The sequence below is a fragment of the Oryctolagus cuniculus genome, chromosome 18 (assembly GCF_051225735.1).
Source record: "Oryctolagus cuniculus isolate XC-2025 breed Fujian yellow rabbit chromosome 18, ASM5122573v1, whole genome shotgun sequence".
Classification (NCBI taxonomy): domain Eukaryota; kingdom Metazoa; phylum Chordata; class Mammalia; order Lagomorpha; family Leporidae; genus Oryctolagus; species Oryctolagus cuniculus.
Window position 1 is genome coordinate 60,278,415 of NC_142884.1, and position 15,078 is coordinate 60,293,492.

At 58.1% G+C, this 15,078-nt stretch overlaps 1 protein-coding gene and 1 long non-coding RNA gene across 2 annotated transcripts in view; one reads left to right on the forward strand and one right to left on the reverse strand.

The window, feature by feature from the left end:
• LOC149120983 (uncharacterized) overlaps positions 1-15,078 on the reverse strand; it is a 110,264-nt gene that overhangs the window by 83,051 nt on the left and 12,135 nt on the right. The gene's annotated exons all lie outside the window — the stretch shown is intronic.
• LOC138846546 (cocaine esterase-like) lies at positions 1,868-10,715 on the forward strand. Its single transcript, XM_070062574.2, has 12 exons — positions 1,868-2,065; positions 4,838-5,042; positions 5,935-6,073; positions 6,715-6,848; positions 6,930-7,188; positions 7,596-7,694; positions 7,964-8,104; positions 8,200-8,280; positions 8,501-8,645; positions 9,033-9,170; positions 9,651-9,723; positions 9,947-10,715. The coding sequence occupies exons 1-12, from the start codon at positions 1,987-1,989 to the stop codon at positions 10,128-10,130; spliced, it is 1,677 nt and encodes a 558-aa protein (XP_069918675.1). The 5' UTR covers positions 1,868-1,986; the 3' UTR covers positions 10,131-10,715.

Genomic DNA, 15,078 nt, shown 5'->3' on the forward strand with positions numbered 1-15,078 from the left:
GGCAAATGTTTGAGTTCCTTATATATTCTGGACATCAATCCCTTGTCAGATAAATCATTTGAAACTGTTTCCGGCCTGCACCGCGGCTCACTAGGCTAATCCTCCGCCTAGCGGCGCCGGCACACCGGGTTCTAGTCCCAGGCGGGGCGCCGGATTCTGTCCCGGTTGCCCCTCTTCCAGGCCAGCCCTCTGCTGTGGCCAGGGAGTGCAGTGGAGGATGGCCCAGGTGCTTGGGCCCTGCACCCCATGGGAGACCAGGAAAAGCACCTGGCTCTTCGCTCCTGCCATCGGATCAGCGCGGTGTGCCGGCCGCAGCGCGCTGGCTGCGGCGGCCATTGGAGGGTGAACCAACGGCAAAGGAAGACCTTTCTCTCTGTCTCTCTCTCTCACTGTCCACTCTGCCTGTCAAAAAAAAAAAAAAGAAAGAAAGAAAGAAAGAAACTGTTTCCTCCCCTTCTGCTGGTGTTTCTTCGCTCTGTTGATGGATTCCTGTGACCGCAGGGGCAGGGGCAGCACTCAGAAGCCATGGCTGGTTCTCAGCGGGTACCAAAGGCCACTCGAGGCTGGTCCCGACACTATTTCTCCCTCTGCTGAGGCTGGATCCTGTGCCACGCCGGCTTCCCTGTAGCCTGAAGGGACACAGACTTTGCAAGCTGCCACTGAAGTGCGTGCCTCTCCAGGGGCTCGGGAATGCCTCGCTGGGTTCAGATCCACAGGTTCCTATGAAATGTGCCTAACACACCTCTCTGGGGGAGCTGGGGACATGGAAAGTCACAAGTGATCAGGGGGATAGACCTTAAGAAGTGCCACCGACAGAGGGAGCCTTGGCCTAGCCATTAAGATGCCATTTGGGACACCCACAATGATATATTGGAGCACCTGGGTTTGAGTCCCAGATCTGCTTTTTTTTAAAAAAAATAAATCTGTATTCATTTGAAAAGCAGAGTTTGCGGTGGTGGTGGTGGGGAATCTTATATCAACTGCTTTTCTTCCCAGATGGCTGCAATGGCCAGATCTAGGCCAATCTGAAACCAGGAGCCAGGATCCAGGAGCCTCTTCTGGGTCTCCCATGTGGGTACAGGGGCCCAAGGACTTGAGCCATCTTCTTCTGCTTTCCCAGGTGCAATAGCAGGGTGCTGGATTGGAAGTGGAGTAGCCGGGACTCGAACCAGCGTCCATATGGGATGCTGGCGCCGCAGCGGATGCCCCCCCAGGTCTTTTCTTGATTCCAGCATCCCAGGCACACACACCGAGGGAGAGAGCAGGTGAGAACTCACCTACTTGGATCCCTGACACCATGCAAGAGACCGGGACTCAGTTCCTGACTCCTGGATTTGGCCTGGCACAGGCCCAACCAACGCAGGCCTTTGGGGAATATCTCTCCCTCCAGACACTAAGAAAGTCAATGATTAAACAAAGGGAAAAGAAGGACCAGGGTCATGTGTGCCTTTCAAAAGAGCCGTGACTGAGTAGGGAGGTTCCCGTGGAGACAGCTGAATGGGTAAACTGAGTCCTGAAACTGGGGAGGAGCTGGCAGTGCTGGGGGCAGTCACCAGGCAGTGCAGGTGCCAGCCCAGTCCCGCGTCCCCGCAGGTCATCCCGCTCCTCTCTAGGAGGGGTCCTGATCTTGCCCCAGACTCTCCCGGTGTTTGCAGTCACAGCCCATTGCTCCCTGCTCTCCACCTCCTGGGCCACAGCTGCCAGAACAGTGAGCACAGGAACCCCAGGACAGAGGGGAGGGTCCCGGCACAGCACGCAGGGGCCTGATAGAGGGGAGGAGGCCATTCCTCACCGGTGTGCTGGCCTCTGCCTGCTCAGTCCCACTCTAGCCTGGCCCCCAAGCCCCGCCCCCAGGTTCGTCCCGCCTGCTCCCCGCCCAGGCCAAACTCCCTTTTGGGCAGGTTGGGTGAGGTCCTGATCCTCAACCTGGAGTACCTGGGACAGCCTCAGGGCTGCAGCAGTGCACACGCGGACCTGCCTGGGACCATGGGGACGCACCGAATGGACACGCGGCTCTGCGCCCTGGTCTGCGGGCTCCTGCTGCTCCTCCTTGTCCCGGCCAATGGTGAGGCTCCCGCAGGCGGCAACAGGGATCCGGGTCAGACCTGCCCAATCCCGCAGTTAGAGCCTGCGGCCGCAGGAGGGCAGCACCAGGGCTGGTGGAGGGGTCAGAAGTGACAGCGCAGACCCCAGCACCCAGGGTGGGCCCCTGAGGCTTGTAGAGTGTCAGGGCTGCCCGAGGCCCCAGACACCGAGGAGTGCACCTAACAGGAGGGGCTCTAAGAGGGCAACTTGGGTTGAGTGGTCCAGGCATTCCCTTCCTGTGTGTGTGGCTGTTGGAGCCCCGACCCGCGGTCCTGAAAACAATTATCAACATCTTCGCCTTGCCAGGGACTCTCTTGGGTGCCCTTGGCCAGAGGCACCCGGTCCCCTCTGAAGGTTAATAGCAGGGAGCATGGGGGCCCCGGCTGATCTCAGAAGCCACAGGGCCCCTCAGCCCACCCGGCTGCCCTGGGGCCAGAGGCTTCCACTTGAAGGCAAAGACCAGGGGCTCAGTGCCTGCCCGGGCCCTCCCTGACCTTACCAGAGCTCACCCAGGTGAGATGGGGCCTGGGTGTCCGACCCTGAATGCTCTAGGTTGACAGGCCTTCTCCCCCACCCTGTCCCAATCTACTCTGCCCAGGGGCTCCACACTCACCCTCCCCTGTGCCCAGCCCAGCTGGAATTCCACCATTCCCCGCCCTTTGCCCAGACTCTCACGGATGTCTGAGCCTGGCAGGAAGCTCAGCCCGGCCATGCAGTTGCCATTTTTATTCATTTATCGATTTTTAAATATTTACTTATTTGAAAATTGACAGAGAGAGGGAGACCAGAGAGCGAGTGCGCTTCCATCTGCCGGTTCACTCCCTAGATGGCTGCAACACTTGGGGATGGGCCCTGTGGGAACCAGGAATCAGGCCCGAGGACCTGGGCCAGCTTCCACTGCCTTCTCAGGCTTGGAGCAGGGAGCTGGATCAGAAGCACAACAGCTGGGATCCAACAGGCACTCTGATGCGGGATGCTGGTGTGACCAGCGGCAGGTTAAGCTGCGGGGCCGAAACTCCAGCCCCAGTGGCTCAAACAGTATTTCCTGTTGCTCTCATGCTCGGAAAGAATCCAGTTGTCTCTTGGTGTTGTCACAGAGTCTCCCAAAGATTAAAAAAAAAAGGCCCAGTTTCTCCCTGGAGGAGCCTCATGTCCACTCCCCCGCCAATAACACAAAAATAAATCCCCTGGCCGTATTCTAATGAGGAAGTTGTTTTTTATTCCTGCAAAAGTCTTATTCCTCAAAGAAACAATCGAGGGGGCAGCGTGGAAGCCCAGAGGGTTAAGCTGCCACCTGCGAAGCTAGCATCCCACGTGAGCGCAGGTTTGAGTCCTGACTGTTCCACTTCTGATCCCGCTCCCTGCTGACGCCCCTGGGAAAACTGAGGAACATGGTCCAAGTGCTTGGGAGACCTGGATGGAGTTGCAGGCTCCTGGCTTTGGTCTGGCCCAGCCCCAGCCATTGTGGCCCTTTGGGGAGTAAACCTGTGGGTGCAAGATCTCTGAGTCTCTTTTCCTTCCTCCCTCTCTCTGTAAGTAGCTCTGCCTTTCACACAAACACATAAATAAATCTTAGGGGAAACAAAGTAGATGACCACTCAGGACGGAACAGTCACCAGGTTGACACTGAAAGGACACAGGGTGTGTGCGTGTCTGAAATCCAGGTACAAATTGGCCCATAGAGAGCCACAGCTCAGGGAGATGAATGCTAAGGACACTACCTAGAGCTCAGACTCCCCCCACCCCATTTCCCAGCTTACGCTCTGTGTGTGTGTATAAAAGCCCCTTCCGTGAGCCAGAGGAAGGGGAGTTTGAAGCAAAGACTCTTAACTCCCTGGCCCAGCCACACCAATAATAAAGTCTGATTTGGCCACAGGTGGGTGTGTCTGAGATTGGCCACAGGGTGCATCAGATGAGGGGTGCGTTCTGCTGGTCCTCCAGCAGGCTGCAGGCTATTCCTGAACTGGGAGTCTATTCCTGAACTGGGAGTCTATTCCTGAACTGGGAGTCTATTCCTAAACTGGGAGTCTATTCCTGAACTGGGAGTCTATTCCTAAATTCCAGAGCGCCTATTCCAAAACTGGGACGCTCGACTTCTGTACGGAAAGCCGCATCGTGTTTGCGTGTATGTGCCACAGTTCTCTGGCACACGTTAAATCATTCCCAGATGAGTTCTACCACACAACGCAAGTGCTGGGTGAGTAATTGTTATATCAGCGTCAGGAAGAGTGAGAGAAAAGTCTGTAATACTGAGCACAGACACACAATATATTTTCCTGAATATTTTCGGTCTGAAAAGTTCATTGCTTCTATGGTTACTGAGCCCACATAGAGGAAGAATGTAATTAAAAACCATGAGTGGAAAAAGGTGACTGGTATCGTGGGCTTCTGTCCACCCACCCAGCCTAGGGCCTCCTGCTCAGGGGCCAGCAAGGTTCCCAGGGCCTTGCACAATGTCCACTGTGCACTTCCATGGCTGTTTATTCCATTCACAGAGATCACTCTGTCAGTTCTTCCACTCGGTGCGATCCCGGCCTCAGCATCAGAAACACACTGCTCTGCTTCCTATCACTATGGATACGCTATTTCTGACCGCTCATTTGAGTGGAATCATAAGGCACTTGCAGGAAATCTGTTTGTAGGTCCGAGGCCTTGGCAAGGCCGAGGTGCTGATGCCAAGGAGAGGCCACAGCAGCAGTGTGGGAGGGCAGCTCATGGGGAGCCCCCACCTGATGCACCAATCTGCCCACAGGCCAGGACTCTGCCAGCCCCATCCGGAACACGCACACGGGGCAAGTGCGCGGGAGCCTGGTCCACGTGGAAGGCACCGATGCGGGCGTCCACACCTTCCTGGGAATTCCCTTTGCCAAGCCACCTCTGGGGCCGCTGCGGTTTGCACCTCCTGAACCTGCTGAAGCTTGGAGTGGAGTGAGGGACGGGACCTCCCACCCAGCCATGTAAGCCCTCCCAGGGCATAGGGAAGCTCTGGACCGGGGGTGGGGGAGGAGATCCTTTGAGCAGTGGGCCAGCCCAGCTGTCCTTTAACTCACACCTGAAAGCCACGATCCTCCTGTGTGCAGGATTGCCATGTGCAAGATTCCAGCAAGCCTGCGAAGGCTCAGGAGGCTCCTGGCTGCTGCCAGGCTCCTGCCCAGGACTTGACACTCAGAGGGCGTGAGCTCCAGGTGCTGCAGAGAGAAGCAGAGACCCACCTCCCCTCGTTCACTTTCTCCACAGGTTCTGTGCAGCCAGGGGCGCTGGCTCTGGGTGAGGGCCAGCTTGGCTCCATGACATCTGTAGGAGTCCCTGCTCTCGCTGACTTCCAGCAGCAAACCCTGCAGGTCCCTGAGAAGGGAACATTGGTGGCTGCCATGGTCACTGAGCCAAGGGACACTGACCAAGGGACATTTGTCTGTCCTTACGAATGAGAGTGTGGGAGCGATGAGGTTCCCAGAGAATCTAGAATTAAGGCCACAGAAGCCCACCTGGCCTTCCTGGAGAAACGCCATCCGTCCACCCAGGCAGCGTGTATGGGAGGCTGGCCTGCTCCGGGCATGGCAGGGTCTGGGCATCCAGCACTGATGTCACCTCCACTGAGTGTCACTGCAGTCACAACCTCCCTCAAGTCTCCTGAGAGTCTGGAAGTGGTGCCCAAGTCCCTCACACACCTGAGGCTCCCTGGATGTTGGCGCCATCCCGACTTGCCCAGAGTCTAAGAGGTGTATCATGGTGGGAAGGGCGTAGAGTAGGACCATGAGTGAGCAGCGTTGCAGGAGGCAGGGGATGGGGAGGGTCTGGTGTGGGCCACTGCAGAGCACTGGACTAACATCTTGCCTTGTGTGGCTCCAGGTGTCTGCAGGACTTGGCTATAATGGATCAAGATGTTCTGCTGCTGAACTTCACCCCGCCTTCCATCCCCATGTCCGAGGACTGCCTGTACCTCAACATCTACTCGCCTGCACATGCCCGTGAGGGCTCTGACCTGCCTGTGAGTGTGGGGGAGGGTGGGCCGGGGTGGGAGTGCATTGCCTTCTGCTAGAAGATGAGAAAGGAGAAGCTGAGCACGGGTGTCCTGTGAGCACACCCTGTCCAGAAGCCTCTCACTCTCAGAGCCAAAAAGAGCTGCTCCCCCATGCTGGGCAGCTGAGGCCTGGGCGTGGGGTCCCAGGGGCCTGTCTGCTGTCAGAGGTCAGAATGAGTGGGTCCTGGAAGGCCCCAGGATACTGCCATCATCCTCACGCCCAGGAGACTCACTCTGCTGTGTGGTGAGGGCTGACCTTGGAGGTCACACAGGACATCAGCCATGGATGCTTGGGCAGCCCCTGGGGAGGGAGGGCACTTTGAATAACATCCATATGGAAGGACCAAGACTCAGCCCTTAGCTTTCCACCTCACTGCAGGTTCTGGAATTGATGCAGCCAAGCTCTGAAACAAGGGCTAGAACTCCAAGGATGGGAGGCTTGGCCTTCCTGCTGGCACTGGGTCCCTGGCTCATGGCCCAGATCCTGCTGTCTGGGTGGAGTTCAGTGTGCTGGGCACCTGCACAGATCCCAAAATTGGTTAGATCAATTTGGAGATGAGCAGGCTTTACACTGGGGGGAGCCACAAGGTCCATCCTTGACCCCCCAGGTGATGGTGTGGATCCACGGTGGTGCGTTGACTATGGGCATGGCTTCCTTGTATGACGGTTCTGCGCTGGCGGCATTTGAGGATGTGGTGATGGTCACCATCCAGTACCGCCTGGGAGTCCTGGGCTTCTTCAGGTGAGACCAGGGCTGGGGTGGGCACTGCGGGAAGAGTGGCACCAGGACAGCCCTCTGACCGCTATCCCTTCCACTTCTCAGCACTGGAGACCAGCACGCCACCGGCAACTGGGGCTACCTGGACCAAGTGGCTGCACTGCGCTGGGTACAGCGGAATATCGCCCACTTTGGAGGCAACCCTGGCCGGGTCACCATTATCGGCGATTCTGCAGGTGGCACGAGTGTGTCATCCCATATGCTGTCACCCATGTCCCAAGGTCTCTTCCACGGAGCCATCATGGAGAGTGGGGTGGCCCTAATGCCCGGCCTCATCACCAGCTCATCTGAGGTGGTCTCCACAGTGAGTGTCCTCACTGCCCAGCCAGCACTGCTGCTCCTGCCTCTCTTAGTCTTGCTGAAGTGGTCACTATGAGGTCATTGGGTACACAGGCACTGCTGCCTATCTGCGAACTGCTGAGGAGGTCTGGGGTCAGAATGTGCCATCTGAGCCCCAGTGGTAACAGAGGTGATTCTTGGCTCTGCCACTCTGCCCGCCTGAGCCCCAGGTTGTCAGCAACCAGCACAGCAGGTGCTGCCCACTGTGGCTGGGCGGTGCCAAGTCATGGGGAAGGAGCAACAATCAGCTTCCACTGCAGCCGAGCACACACCACACCCTGTGTGATTTGGGGTGCAGCTGCCTTCAATGGGGCCGTGGGCAACCCCAGTCTCCAGCATGGCTGTGCCAGCCCCTGTGTGGTCCCATTACAGGTGGTGGCCAACCTGTCTGGCTGTGGCCAGGTGGACTCTGAGACCCTGGTGCGCTGCTTGCGGGCCAAGAGTGAAGAGGAGATGCTGGCCATCACCCAGGTTGGGCCCCGTGCACGTGGGTGAGGGGGTGATGGGCTTGTGTGAACCTCATAGTCCCTGGGGCTGCTACCTCCCATCCATGCCCTCCTGACATCCCAGCCCTGGAAGGGAACAGGAGGCACAGTCCTGTATACCAGGCGGGGGACCCCATGGTGGGAGGGAGCAACCTGGGCTCAGCCTGGGCTCAGCCAGGCTTGGGGGATTTACAAGGAGGGCAGCGTAAAATACCTGCAACAAAAACTTTCTCCCTGACCCGTGTGACTCCACAGCCCTTCATGCTCATCCCAGGGGTGGTGGACGGAGTCTTCCTGCCCAGACACCCCAAGGAACTGCTGGCCTCGGCTGACTTTCAACCCGTCCCCAGCATCATTGGTGTCAACAATGATGAGTATGGCTGGGTCATCCCCAAGGTGAGTGCCCATATTGCCCATGTGGTGGGCAGGTTTTTGGGCTTCAAAACTCTAGGCACAGCCATGCCAACATGGGACTCTCACCTCTCCATCAGCTCCTATTTGCCATTGACCCTCAAGAGGAGAGAGACAGACAGGCGATGCAGGAGATTACGCATCAAGTAACAAAACAGCTGGTGAGGCCCCCAGGCTCCTGCCACAACAGAGCGCATCCCAGACACCTGCCCACACAGGGACTCTGGGAACAAAGGTTCTGCCGTGTGTTTGGGTGGGGTCTCCTGGAGCCTGGTTCTTCCCCCAGTTTCTGACTATACAGGACCTCCGTCCCCCAGCCTGAGCCTGCTGCCTCCCTCCCAGGAGCTGCTCCCCTCACTCCTTCCCCTTCCCCTGGGCCAGATGCTGCCTCCCGCTTTGGGGGACCTGTTGATGGACGAGTACATGGGGAGCAATGAGGACCCCAAGACCCTCATGGCCCAGTTCCAGGAGATGATGGCAGACGCCATGTTCGTGGTGCCTGCACTCCGAGTAGCACATTTCCAGCGTGAGTTCATCTGGGACTGAGGCCTCACTCGCTAGGGGCAGCTCAGAGCTGGGTCCTTTCCTGAGGGTGACACCTGCCCTGTGCAGGTCCTGATCCATGTCTTAAGTGGGCCCCAGAGTGCCGGGGACTTGGTGTCACTCCTCTCACTAAACCCCCATGACTGAACCTGGAGATGGATATGTCCTTTATTGAACTAGGAGGCGACATCTGAGTGAGCTCCACTCACTGTTCCCAAACCTCATAGCCACGAAGCACAAGGCGAGATCTAATCCAGGTCATGCCCACTGCACCTGCTCCACCCGGGATTCTGCTATACTGCCAGGACCCAGCCTAGTGTGGCCGTGATGTGTGGTTCCCATGGTCACGCATCTCCCTGTCCATCCCCAGGTTCCCATGCCCCTGTCTACTTCTACGAGTTCCAGCATCAACCCAGCTTCACAAAGGACCTCAGGCCGCCCCACGTGAGGGCCGACCACGGCGATGAGCTGCTCTTTGTGTTCAGATCACATTTCTTTGGCAGCAAAGGTGAATCTTCCTCCATTACCAGGATGGGATGAGGTCCAGGCTCTCTCTGAGGGGCTCTGCACCCCCCATTGGGATGAAAGCAGGAGGCTCAGATGGGATCCAGGTTCCAAAGTCTTATAGCTCAGAGGGCGGAGCCAGGTTTGGGTCTGAGAGCCCCCATGATGCAGCCTCTGCTCCCTCCTCCTGAGCCCTCCCAGGGATAAGTGTCCTGCCTGGGTGCACATGGGTTCAAAGTCAGGTCTGTTTCCTTACAAATGTCCCAGGGACAGAGGGAAGCAACCGTCTTGGTAAAGAAATATGCAGAGTCGATGACTTAGGGGATGAATGGGACATGAAAATGACAAAGGCTGGTCCTAATGGTGAAGGAAAGACAAACAGGTTGCAAGTAGCCGAGGGTCTACTCCACCTGGGCTGGAGCGTGGTGCATGATGGGCTGCAGGACTGGGGTGGCCGAGCTGACCCTGGCCCTCCCCTCTGCAGTGCCCCTCACTGAGGAGGAGGAGCTGCTGAGCAGGAGGGTGATGAAGTACTGGGCCAACTTTGCTCACAACGGGTGAGAAAACCCCCCTTCAAATCCCCAGGGACCTGGGACCCTCTGCCCTCCCTCCTCTGGGGGGACCTCACCAGGATCCAGGGACCTAAGTCATGTGACAGTCCCTCGCCAGCTGCAGGACCCACTGGCACTCACAGGGGCCATGGGACCAGGCACACTCTTCCCATCTCCCAGTGACCTTGGGGTGGGCCACGAGCAGCTCACGTCTGTGTCTTGTCTGCAGGAACCCCAATGGCGAGGGCCTGCCACACTGGCCCATGTTCGACCAGGACGAGCGATACCTGCAGCTGAACGTGCAGCCTGCAGTGGGCCAGGCCCTGAAGGCCCGCAGGCTCCAGTTCTGGACCCACACCCTGCCCCAGAGGGTCCAGGAGCTAAGAGGAGCTGAGCAGCACACAGAGCTGTAGCTGCCTGTGTGGGGGTGGGGGACAGGGGCTCCAGTGCAGGTGGGGCCCCGATGCACTCACACACATCCACAGAGAATGTATTGGGCACTCTAACGTGGCCACTCAATCCTCCCTGCCTCTGTCAACTCAGCTGACCATTGGGGGGAACTCACGGCTTGAGGTTCATTGCCAAGCCTGCCCTGGGTCCCTCGTGTGAGACACATTCCATACACCCTCCTTGGAGCTGTGTTGGGCAACACCAGTGCCCGCCCAGCTTCCTCAACACCCACTGTGCCCTGGGCCCCTCCTGCTTCTTGCCCCTCCACCTTCTCCGCACCCTCCCTCTCCTCTCCTCCCAGCCCCAGGCCCTCCCCACAAGGAAGGAGCTGGGTTGGGCATTGTTGCCCACCCCTGGGTGCCTCAAGCCCTCCCCCTACTCCTCCTCCCAGCATGCCTGTGATCTCACATCTCTTAGAGGCCACAGAGGACCCGGACTCCACGAGTCACCGTGGCTTCGTCCCTGCAGGCTGCCATGAGTGGCGCCCTCAATCCCATCCATGCAGCACAAATAAAGGGTTCTAGTCCTTTCACACTGAGTCACATTCACCTGAGTGAACCTGCCACTTTTTTTTAGACCCTCAGCTCTCAAGAGACACCTGGTTACCTGCACAGCTGGGATACCATGAATCATTAATGCAGTAACCTAGAGTATAGGGCTGTTGCTTTGCACAGGGGTTCAAGCCTCTAAGCATGTCGCTGGCATCTCATATGAGTGACAGTTGAGGTTCCAACTGCTATACTCCTGATCCAGATCTCTAGTAAGGCACCTGGGAAAGCAGCAGAGGAGGGCCCAAGGGCTTGGGCCCCTGCCACCCACGTGGGGTACACAGATAATGTTTCTCCCTCTGGACTTTGGCCTGGGCTAGCCCTGGCCATGGTGGCTGAGAGAGCCCTGGGCTGAGCAGAGGTCAAGGCCAGTTCTCAGGGAGCACAAAGTCAGCCTTCATGAGCCAGGGTCCACTTCCCCTGGGGGCTCCCGTGCCCAGGCTGCTCCTCCTTCCTGCAGGGAGCCTGATGTTTCCTACACTCAGGCTGACTCCCGGACCCCCACTGCTGTCACAGGACCACACGTACCCTGCTGGGTGCCCGGTGGGGAAGGTGTGGGCCCTGGGTCTTACATTTTACTCAAGGTTCTTGTCCCCATGGAGATGAGGATTCACAGCAGCAGCAGCCACAGGCAGTGCACAAAAGCAGCTTTGATTTCAAGCACAGAGAGCGTGACCACACCTGCACGCCTACTGAGGGCCGCCACCCACGGAGAGACCCTCAGCAGGAATGGGCCAGGGTTGCCAGGAGGAAGAGAGGAAGAGGCAGCCCAAGGAGGATTCCCAAGCACAGCCAGGGGCAGAGAGGGCCCTCCCCTTTCTCATCTCAGGGGGCGGTGCCCTAAATGCATAACCCAGTGGGGTGGGATCTCACCTGTGGGAATACTGAAGGGATGGTTATGGCCCCTCCATCCAGAATTTCACTTCCCTGTTTCCATCATGGCTTCTCCTTCCTGGGTCAGCTGACCCACAGGTACATCCTGGGAAAGTGATATAAAAATTGATAGCAGGGGCTGGCAGTGTGGCTCAGTGGGTTAATGCCCTGGACTGTAGTGCTGGCATCCCAAATGGGCACCAGTTTGACACCTGGCTGCTCCATTCTGAACTAGGTCTCAGCTGTAGCCTGGGAAAGCAGTGAGGATGGCCCAGGTCCTTGGGCCCCTGCAGCCGCATGGGAGTCCTGGAGGAAGCTCCTGGCTCCGGGCTTCAGATCGGCACAGCCTGGCCATTGTAGCCATGTGGGGAGTGAACCAGCAGAAAGAAGACCTCTCTCTCTGCTTTTGCCTCTCTCTCTGTGTATCTGTGACTTTCACGTAAAATAAGCAAATATTAAAAAAAAAATCACTCCCTTATCTCTCCTTTACTCTCTGGAACTCTGCCTTTCAAATAAATAAATACATCTTTTTTAAAAATAGATTCTCAGAGAAGGCCTCCAGGGTGTCCAGTCACAGCCCAGTGCTGCTTGCTGTCCATCCCTACACTATCCTGGAGTCAGCCGGCGAGGACAGTAAACTTGGTGACTCCAGGACTGAGGAGAGGGATTGGACACCCAGAGGAGCCAGGAGCCAGGGAGGCAGGAGCCAGGGAGGCAGAGGCCAGGAGAGGAGCCAGAGGAGGCAGCCCCGCCAGGCCCAGTCCTCTCAGTCCTGCTCTCCTGCAAGGCCTACAAGCCCCACCCCACCCCCGCCTGTTCCCTGCCTGTCCTGGGCTGGGCCAGGATCTGCCCCTGGAGCACTCCAGGCAGCCTCTGGGCACAGAGCCCCACCTGCGGACCTGCCTCAGACCATGTGGACACAGCGACAGGCTTAGGGCACCGTGACCTGCAGGCTCCTGCTACTCCTCCTCGTCCTGGTACCCAGTGAGGATCCCGCCGGCAGTAACAGGAACCAGGATCAGTACTGCCCAATCCCGCAATTAGAGCCTGCGGCCGCAGAAAAACAACACCTGGGTAGCTGAAGCCAGTGGAAGTGACAGGGCTGGCACCTGAGGCTGTGGAGGGTCGGGGCTGCCCGAGGATACAAACACAGAGGACTGAGCCCAACATAAGGGCTCTGAGCAGTACAGCTCCTAGTCGGCAGCCCGGGAGGCAGGCAGCAGCGTGGGAGCTGGGGAGGTTCCCTGGGCTCCAGGCTGCTGGAGCAAGTGACTCCGACAGTGAGGAACCGGCCCTGGGACCATTTGTCTCCGGGGCTGCATTCCCTTGGCAGAGCGGCTCCCTGCCCCACAAGGTGGCCCCAGTCGTGGTAACTGGACCTGAAAATTCAAAGCCCCTGGTGCCAATCCAGAAGCCCATCTGTAAGCCAGGGTCTCCTCTGACCCCGTGCGCCTGGCAGAGACATATGCAGGCTAAGGTTCCAGGGCAAACGTGACTCCACCCTAGAACCTGGCATGTGTTTTATCATGAATCAGCCCACGTGGGTATTACCCATGGGGTGTGTGCTTGATCCATTTGCTCCTCATTCTAAAGGCCCAGGTCTCTAACCCCACCCTCTCCCTACCTAATCCCCAGCACAGGCCCCACTCCTCCCCCTCCATGCTCACCCACGGGCTCCCCGCCTGCCCTGCAATGCACAGACTCTCCCGGCGACCAGGACCTTCCAGGCAGATCATCTCCCCACATCACTGTGGTTCCTAATAAAGTAATATCTGGGGCTGGGTCCCCACGCAGAGAGGGAGCAGTTGTTCCCAAGGTCCCTGGGAGTCGCTGTGCGTGTCCGGGGCAGGAAACACGCAGCATCTGCACAGAAGCCGCCCCTGTCCTCCGTGGACTCTGCTGAGCTCAGCTCACTGTCAGCCTCACAGCCGGAACTGCTGCTGCAGGCAGCGCTGTCCTCCATGGTTGGGGCGAACGACAAGCACAAGGTTGGGACCAGCTCAGGACAGAGGCGCTGTTTACTCACCCGCTCCGGGGCCAGGCTCTCCTCTCCCTGACCCAGGGGCCCAGAGCACCCTTGTGGCCGGGCATCGCCTACTGTGACATGGGAGGTTCCTCCCGAGGAGGAGTCAGCTTCCATGGGCTGGGGATGATTGATTTCTGCTGATTTTTTAAAAGATTTATTTGTTTATTTGCAAATCAGAGTTACACAGAGAGAGGAGAAGCAGAGAGACAGAGAGATCGTGCCAGGTCAGGACGTTAACCTGCAGCGCCACAGTGCAGGCCCCGATTTCTACTGACAAAGGCATTGAGACAGGAAAAGAGGGAGAGACAGAGTGAGAAAGAGCTCTCCCCTCCACAGTCTCCCTCAGACGCCCGCTCTGTTAGGAGGGGAGCATCCCAGCGGCCTTGCTACTGCTGCTCCAAGTGTCTGCCCAACAGTTGGCACTTCCCTTGGGCTTCTACCGAGGGTGGGACCTGCAGGGCGGTGGAGCTCCAGGTTAAGTGTTGCAGGACTGCCCGTCAGGTTCCCAGAGCAGGTGTCCCGTTTCCCTACAGTAGCGATGCGCAGAGGCCCCCTCCCCACCCCCGCGCCCGCGCTCTGCACCCCTGTGCGGTTGTCGTGTGTTGCTGAGTCTCCCTCACACTTCAGCTCCCCCTCTGCCTCGCTGTGCTCTTCCTCCTGATTCCTGTGTTGAGAAACCGGTGTACCCCTGGCTCTCTCTGGAGGGGGAGGCACCGTCCCTGTGGTGCCTTCTGACCATTCCTCTGTCCCCTCACCCTGTGTACACAGGAATTGTACCTAGAGGCTCCATCAGGTTCAGCTGTTAGAGGTCGCTGCAGTTTTTTTCTTCTTTTGAGAAGACCAGCATGTGGTGCTGAGTCCTCACCATAGAACATCTCGACCTTTTCATATCTGATTCGTGGCACAACACAGATCCTTGAGGGACAGCATGAGAGCAGCAGTGAACCTGCATCAGGGAGCAAGATCCGGGGTGAAGCAGCCAGGATGGAACTGTGTAGGGGATGCTGGCCATGCAGGCTGTGGGTGCACCCGAGCGCCACTACACCGCCCCCTAGAGGACGCTTCCTTTCTTCCCTTCTTGCTGCCTGGAGCATGAGCCTCCTAGCAGGGGAGCCTGGTCAGTCTGGTGCTCACAGCTCTACCTCCTGGGACCGAGGGCAGTCAGCAGAAAGGACGCTCTCCTCGCCCCCAGGGCTGTCACCTGCGCTGACTCCTAGTGCTCAGGGAGGGTGCTAGGTCCCAGGAGCCTCGGGAGCTGTGGGATGTCCTGGGCTGGGCAGGGACAGCACTGCTGGCTGGGAGATGGGGGAGAGTTTCTCATGCAGGACGTTGGTCGGGTCAGTGTTTGTAGGTCCGAGGCCTTGGCAAGGCTGAGGTGCCGATGCCAAGGAGAGGCCACAGTAGCAGTGTGGGAGGGCAGCTCATGGGGAGCCCCCACCTGACACCTCTCTGGCCACAGGCCAG